We start from the raw sequence: 8,497 nt of genomic DNA, 5'->3' as shown, positions 1-8,497 counted from the left end.
ACTGGCTGGAGTTCCTTTGTGCTGCTCTTCAGGCGCTCTCCTGCTGACCTGTGCTCCTTCTCCAGGCTCTGGGCATCTATTGCTGGCCCTGGCCTCAAACTGGTAGGAGTGGGATGGATTGAGGTTCCCCTCCCCCGGCATCTCTAGTTTAAAGCTCTCCTCACCAGCTTGGCAAGCCTATGACTGAAGATGCTCTTCCCCTCCTCTGACAGATAGACCCCATCAGCCCCCAGTAGACCAGGTTTCTCAAAGCGAGTCCCATGGTCTAAGTAACCAAACCCCTGGCTGCGGCACCAGTCCCGTAACCATTTGTTGACTCTCCAGATTCGACTGGCCCTTTCAAACCCCTTCCCTTTGACCACCAGGATTGATGAAAAAACTACCTGCACTCCTGAGTCCCTTACTGCCACTTCCAGGGCTCTGTAGTCCTTCTTGATAGTCCTCAGGCTGCTCCTGGCTGTGTCACTGGTGCCCACGTGAAACAGCAGCAGCAGATAACAGTCAGTGGACTGTACGAGGCTCGGTAGCCTCTCGGTGACATAATGGAGCTGTGCTGATTTATTTCACCTAGAACGTGTCCCAGCTCTTGGCAAACTGGGAAAGTTTTTGTACTACTGTTGGAGTTACAATTGTGGATGGAGCCTGAAAAAACAGAATATCTGATAGGCTGAAAAAAGTGGTCTCATACTTTCTCAGTCGCCTGATTACTCTGTAAGGTAGACCTGGACAATCTGTTTCATAGCAAGCTCCTCAGGGACACGTATGATAAGAAGAGCCTCATTGTACCATAGCAACAGCAGCCCCCACCTCACATTGTTTCACACTCTTAAAGACTGGAAAAAACAGAGTGATTCATGTTTTCTATGGGAAGAGATTAACATCAAAACCAATATGTAGGTCCCTTCCAATTCTCAAATGTCTGACCTTCTATGGGGATGTTTGAACACTGCACATACAGTCATACTGAGTCTGGATAAAATTAAGGAATCACAGGAATGTCTCAGATTGCAAAATCTCAGGGGGAAATGCTGAACTGTGTTGTCTGGTGATTTTAATGGGGGAAAATCCTAAAATCTCTCTGTAGTCATACAGAGGTACAGGTTGGTGTCTAGCTCTTGGCTAACCAAGGCTGGAGTCCAGGAAATATGCAATCCTCTTCCCGAGTCCCCTGGTAAGCTTGCTCTTCAGGCAGATTTACACAGGTACCACCAAGGTGGTGTTTGTTCACCTGCACTGAGGGATGTGGCTGTGCCCATGAGGCTGTGCAGACTCTTTGCCGCTGCTGTCTTCAGCTCAGGGCTGTGCCTGCCTCTCACTGGCTTTCATTCTTGCAGTGCACATAGCGCTGTCATAGGACTGGGAGTCTCCAAAGTGAGGTGGTGGCTGCTTTCTTTTGGAAAAGTTTATTCTATTCTGTGGTAGGCAGCAGCCTGGCTGCTACTGCACTTACTTTAGGCTCTTCGCAGTCCATTAGATTTCCCAAATGTCTCGCATACTTGTTTTACCAGATCATCCTGAGAGTTGCATGAAGACCATATAGGATATTTGTTGCTTCATTTGATCCATATCTCCTGTCAAGCCACTGGCCAGAGAATGCACCCCTATAACTAATACCCAAGCAGACAGTATTTCCTTATTATCAGGGCTGATACACTGTTGGCTTCCTGTCAGATATCCTGATTTGGAGGGGAAGACATAGGTCCTCCTGCACATAGATCTCTCAATCCTGTAGATAAAACCAAAAAAATCTGGAAACTCTGTAACCTGAGGGGGTTGAACTGTAAAGTTTCTCAACTACCAGGCTGCAGGCAGTTCAGAGTAAGGAAGACTACCTGTATTAAACTTTTTTCTTGGAAATATGTTCATGCTGTTGCAAGTACTATGAAAGCAGGAATTTCAGACTTGATTCAGATTATGAGCAATATAAAGAAAAGTGTTTACTAGGTGCTCTGGCAGGTCACATAGAAGCAGAACAATAGGTAATTTTGAAGAGTCTTAAATTAAGAACAGACTGTGTTCCTCCCATCTGACAGGCCTCTCATCTATTATTAGAACTACAGTGGTGTTGGCAGGAGTCAAGAAATACTTTCTCAGAAATGCAGATATTTTGTCATAATTTTGGCATCTCATGATTCCTAAGCATAAGTGTATGCTTATTTCAGGAGGAAATGCTGACATCCATTACCGGGAGTGGTATAAACCCTTAGTGTGGTTCTGGATCCTTGTTGGCCTTGCTTATTTTGCTGCTGTCCTGAGTATGATTGGAGACTGGTTAAGAGTCCTGTCCAAGAAGACAAAAGAAGAGGTATGACTAGTAATTTCTCAGTGGTTTGTCATTTTATAAGAGAGCTTTAAGTGCCTGATTTCTGCTTATCTAAAGAAGGATGCTCCTCTGCATGACCAATGCTCAATATTCCCCATGGTTTACTCCACTGGTTGCCTTTGGTATCCAGTTAGCTCTGATCTTTTATCTATCTCCTTCACAAAGGGAAGAAAAAAAGCAACTGAAGCAACCTAGGTTATTACACCTCTATCAGTACTACCAAATACACAGGACACATCAGTAGGATTATGGAATAAGAGAGGCCAGCCTTCACTCTGAAACTAGTTACAAAATTGTGATAAAAATTTCAGTGTTCTCTCTTTAAAACTTGGAGATGCATGGGTTTTGAAGACATTAGTTGGCTATCTTCATTATGAAACAAGAATCTGTCTTTAAACCAGTTTTATATTGAGTTTTCCCACCTTTCCCTATGCCAGGAAATATGGTTCTGAATAAAGGTTTAGATTCAGGCTCCTTACTGAGTACCATATTATTAAAAATTGAAGAAACTGAGTAGTCAGCATCAGGGAGAACATGATTAAATTCACTCAGAACATGCCCTGTGTGATACAAAGACAGTATTGCTAACGCTTCACTCAAATAAGGGTGGAAAATAGAAGGCAATTGCCATGACTCTAGAGCTGAAGCCTATTGTGGAGGATGTTAATAATATAATTTCAGTTTTTAAGGCTATCATCTCCTCCTGCATTACTAGCAAAGCTAACCTGGCAGGGTTAGCCAAAGAGCAGGCACAGACAAAGTTTGGCAGAGGGGTAGTGCTGTTTGTCATATATGAAGGCATCTGCGCTACCTGAGGCCCGGTGCATCCCCTGTGCACCTCCATTAATAAAGAGGGCTTCACAGAGAGTTTGGCTGTCAGGTTGATCATCAGCAGGCACCTATAGGTGGGAATCCGATCTCTCATGGTGGATGTTAGATGCCTGCTGCCACAAGTAATACAGTTCTAAATGGACACCTGCTCATCTGGCCTGAGGAACCAAAGATGACTTCCTTGTGGATCACTGAATGCAGAAACTGAGTTCTGGCTACAGCAGCCCAAGCAAACCGTTGACATTGGTGGGCTCCTGCGGACATCATACTCCTGAATCTGTTCTCCTTTAGCTGAACTTTGGAAAAGGCCTGTGTTGACTGAGATATTGCTTGGTCATTTACCTTTTTTCTCATTTCGGAAGAAATATTTATTCAATACAGCAGCCATGTAGGTGCTTTGTTCTTAGCCATTATTCTGCTCTCAGGTGCAAAAGGAGTAAAACAGAGCAAAACAGTGAGACATTTAAGGACGTGCTTATGGTGCCCAGACAGAATATTTGTTGAAAACTCCTCCAGCTGGCTTGAGAGGGTGGTATTCAGACAGTTATGCAATGGAAACTTCCGTTAAAGACAGCTACATTTGTCCCTGAGAATGAACCCTAGACTGGATCAGTCGGAGTTCCACTTGAAATTATCTAATCAATATTTCCAACGTTAATTGCTCTGTGGCTCTGTGGCACTGAACAGAACCCTCAGTGGGACTGAACAGCTCCATCCACGAACAATACAGGAAAATACATTACTGTATTGCTACATTGGTTGTTGTGCTGTTCTGAAGCATATTGGTATAACTATATGTGATTAATTTTGCCCACTCCTGACCATCTACCGCTGACATAAGTCAGGAATTTTGTTCTTAACCAAGAAGGGATTAGCATGAACACCACCCATCATGTAACACAGCTATAAAATGTGTGGGGTGCCAAATGTGAAATAGGCAGACAAGTTATATGCCACATAAACCATTAGCTAGTCACTAGTTGGGGTGTTTAGAGCTTGCCCGGTATAACCACTTTGTTGCTGAAGTTTGGGTCCAGATGGATGCACTGGAGCTGGGACTGGTCTCTGATTTTATGCTAGAGAAGAAAGTGCTTGTGCTGCTGTTCTATAGGAAAGACTGTCGCTTCATTTTGCTTTTCCTTTTTTTTTAAAATTTATTTCTCTTTCTTGTTGTGGTAAAGGTTGGAGAAATAAAAGCCCACGCAGCAGAGTGGAAAGCGAATGTGACGGCTGAGTTCAGAGAGACACGGAGGCGGCTCAGCGTGGAGATCCACGACAAACTTCAGCGGGCAGCCACCATCCGGAGCATGGAGCGCAGGCGCCTGGGCCTGGACCAGCGAGCCCACTCCTTAGACATGCTCTCTCCAGAGAAGCGTTCTGTCTTTACTGCCTTGGAAACAGGACGCTTCAAGGCCTCATCTCAGGAAAGCATCAACAACAGGCCTAACAACCTGCGCCTTAAAGGGTCAGATCAGCTCAACAAACATGGGCAGGGGGCATCTGAGGACAACATCATTAACAAGTTTGGATCGTCTGCTAAGATGACCAAAAGGAAAAACAAAGACCTCAAAAAGACCATCCCTGAGGATGTGCGTAAAATTTACGAGACCTTCCGAAACTACTCCTTGGATGAAGAAAAAAAGGAAGAGGAGACGGAGAAGATGTGTAATTCTGAGAACTCTTCTAGCACTGCAGTCCTGACCAACTGCATCCAGCAGCACTCAGACCTGGAGAATGGAATGATCCCCAATGAAACCAAAGAAAGGGAACATGAAAACAAAGCGTTACTTGAAGACAGAAATTAAATGTAAAAGATGCTTGACTTGAATTAACAATGTTAGTGTTTTTATATACATATATATATTGAGACACGTGCCTTATACAGACTCCTTATTCAGTCTGAATTATATAGCATCGAAGAATATTTCACTGTGCCATAAAGACTCAAGCTTGCTCTGCCAAAACAAACCAGGAACACAGCACTGCAGAATGGCAACAGAAAGCTGCACGCATGGAAATTTCAGCCTGTATAAGATTACCAGGGCAAGACACAAAGGAAGAGATTGAACCATGGCAATATCACCAGAGTGCTCCTACCATGGCATAATATTAGACAAAGGGCAGCTATGTAAAAAGAGCCTTTGAAAGGGATGAAAAGGAGTGTATCTTTGTAATGGAGTATGCATCCATAAAGCCTTCCCCTGGTGATTAAAAAGAGGAGAAATGATTGGAGTGAACTAGAAACTTTCAGTAAGGCTTAGTTTACGTTTTGGCACGTGATCCAAGCTAGATTTTTTTTTTTCCATTTTTGAATCAGATGCATTATCTTTCTAAACTCCAAAAGAATGTCCATAGACACAACCACCAGCTGGGTGCTGGTTTGAAAAATCAACACGGACATATTTAAGGGTCAGATTGCTCTTTTCATTAAAAAAAAAACCAACAAAAAACTCTGTGGGTATTTATTTTAACCAGTGACAAAAAAAAAAGGAAAAGAAACAAATGGATTTTTTTTCTCGTGTAGGAAATATTCAATGTGAAGTCACAGCAAGAAAGTGCATATGAAGAAAATGCAACATCTCATGCTATGTTGTTTAAAAGAAGAGAAACATTAATTTAATGATATTTGGCTAGGTGTATAAAACAGTGGGCCAACTGGTTTTTTTAAAAAGAATTTCTCATTCACACTTTCTACCACTGAAAAAAACCCTTCAATTTTAATGCTGTAACACTATGAAGACAGAAGGAAAGCTATAGCTTTTGCATGTCAGCAAACTGCTGTTATCTGTAGCTGAATCTGAATTTTTAAAAATAGACATAAGAGCATATACACAATTCAAATGAGGGCCAGGGCAACCATAGAATCTCAGGGCTCTCTGCCCCTTTTGCTGGGTTTGGGTTTAGACATAAGCTGCAGTCATAATCTCAGAAGAAAAAAGAAAAAAGAAATTTAGGAAAAGAGGTTGAGAAAAATATGGTGGTAATCTTTTAAGTGCTTATAGCTTTAAGTGCCATTAATGCTGTCATATTTTGTAACTTTTTAAACAAGTATTTTGAATTATTTGTTTTATTTCTTTTCAGGTCCTATTTTTGTTTGACATTTGCTATCTTTTTTCTTGATAAAATCTAAACATGAGCTCTCTGCATTTCTAGACTAAAGTGAAATGTAACCAAACTGGGCATTTTTTATAAATCTTTTGTGGTGCCTGGACATACGGATATAAGAAATACAAATGTCCCTAGACTTTACAGTAAATATTCAAAGAAATGGCTGCAAAACAATTAATGGGAATTGCAAAACGCACTAAATTTTTGCAGCCTCAGCCTGTGGGCTACTGTGTTTGCCATTGCAGATAGAAGATTTTGCATGCTGGAAATGAGATACACATGATTGCACCAGCGATGCTTTCCCTGCGCATTCACAAAGTCCTAAATATTCCTGCAATTCAGACTGCACCCTTATAGGTAAAGTAAGCATGGGTGTAGATGGCAGAGACATACCGCGTCTTACAAGCTAGTCAAACGGACAGACACTCGCAGGTCGTACAGACACAGACTTTTGGAATTGCCTGCCCATGTCTACATACACAGAAATGCACGCTTCATTTTCTGTGATAGTTTCTGAGATTTTACGCACAATCACCCAACTCAAAATCTAACTGGTCACCAGAATATATAATTGCCATGGCTATGAATAGAAGCATGGCAATGCAAATGCAAATTTGAGTATGCATATTTGCATATCTAATTGACTTGGCATGATTTGCGGGAGTGAGCCAAATTCCACTAGTGCAGAGGAGGAAAGAAGTTCTCGGTATGTTCTGTTTGCTGGTTTACTTCACTTGAAATAACATATCATCTTTCTAATTTCATTATCTGTCTGAAAATTAAGGATGAAAAAACAATGTTTGAAAAATTTCAGGTCATTTGGGATTGCTTTATCTCAATAAGATCCAACAGAGATTGAATTCTGCTTAGTTCACCAATGAATCTCTTAAGGTGCGGGGCTGCACTCCGACTTTAGCTTACTGGAGGCAGGGCGGTAAGCCCAGTCCCCAGGGAAGGTTTCATTTGACTCAAGAGCTGCCGTGGCTCCTGGAGGCTTTTGTGTCACGCAGCCCTGTGCTCAGCTTCACAATGATGCAGACGGCAGCTTGTGGCCACCCTCAGATCCCGTCCTCCTCAAGCCACAGGCAGACACCAGCAAGATGCAGGTCTGTTCAAGCATCAGAGTCCTTTAGCCCTCTTGTTGCTCCTGGTTTTGGGCAGGTCTGGGATGAAGTTCAGCCTCAAGTGCCACACGTGAGCAAATCTTCTGAAGTCTCACTCAGAAATACAGTGAATCATGTTGTGCTAATTCTGTAGTGCCAGGATGGATGAAGCATACCTGGATGTACTAAGGTTTTCTGTTGCTGAGATCTGGGGTTTTACTGTGGCCTGGTGGGAAGTTGGGAGTGAAAGCTACAATTTAGATTTGCATTGGAATTCCAGAAAAGGTTCAGAAGTGCTCAGACACGCGATTTGGGTCCTGGGAACGAAAGTACTGCCTGGTTACACCATCCTGCGCTTTGCTTGTATGAGGGATCAGGCACACAAAAGCATCTCACCTGACTCTGAAAGCATGTAATACATACAAAGTGTGCTAACAATTCTCCTTGGTTATGAAATACCAAAACCAGCATCATGCATGCAGTGTTATTTGTTCCTCAACTGAGTTCTCGCAAGAAATGCTTGCCTGTAATGGAAAAGTCCTGCAGCGATGCACAGGCAGCTGGAAGGATATGGGAGATGCATTTCCTGCATGTGAAATGTAAGGCTTAGTCATCACCAGAGCATTTCTGCTGATTAGGGTCAGGGAAAGCAAAAGTCTGTCTTGTAGGACTTGTCTGTGTGAGCAGAGAGTTGGACAACGGGCAAATCATGGAAAATAGGTCAACATGGACAAAGTGACTGAGGAGACGAAGCTTGGTGCTCAAATTCAGAACTGTTTGCTCTGATGGGATAGAAGGACAATGAAATCTTGCCATATTTTTAATCTCTCACTTCCTGAGTTCTCAGTATGTCCCCTGTCCAGATGCTAGCTGATGGTGTGTGTGTCACACTCTAGTTTCTACCTGGCCATGCCATGCAGGAATCCCTGGCTGACATTTTATCAGATATGTCTTCAGCAACTCCTGGTTTGGGATATGATAGTTTCAGGGACAAAGGGTGATGCTGAATAAACTCCCAGTGAGATACTGAACAGAGCATTTGATGACCTTTTACATGAAAGCAAAATGCTCTCTTTCATTCCTTTCCATTTCTGTGTCTGTGAAACTTGCTGAGAAAGCTGCCAGTCTCCCA

At 42.7% G+C, this 8,497-nt stretch overlaps 1 protein-coding gene across 1 annotated transcript in view; it reads left to right on the top strand.

Moving 5' to 3' along the window:
• KCNK10 (potassium channel, subfamily K, member 10) overlaps positions 1-5,419 on the top strand; it is a 72,842-nt gene extending 67,423 nt beyond the window's left edge. The window contains exons 6-7 of the mRNA XM_009319430.1: positions 2,163-2,305; positions 4,336-5,419. Of these exons, the coding sequence (XP_009317705.1) occupies positions 2,163-2,305; positions 4,336-4,959 (767 nt within the window). The 3' untranslated portion in view covers positions 4,960-5,419. The remainder of the gene's footprint in view (positions 1-2,162; positions 2,306-4,335) is intronic.
• Positions 5,420-8,497: the final 3,078 nt, after the last annotated feature.

This window comes from Pygoscelis adeliae, unplaced genomic scaffold (genome assembly GCF_000699105.1).
Source record: "Pygoscelis adeliae isolate BGI_AS28 unplaced genomic scaffold, ASM69910v1 Scaffold71, whole genome shotgun sequence".
Taxonomy (NCBI): Eukaryota; Metazoa; Chordata; class Aves; order Sphenisciformes; family Spheniscidae; genus Pygoscelis; species Pygoscelis adeliae.
This window is presented reverse-complemented; position numbering and strand designations above follow the sequence as displayed.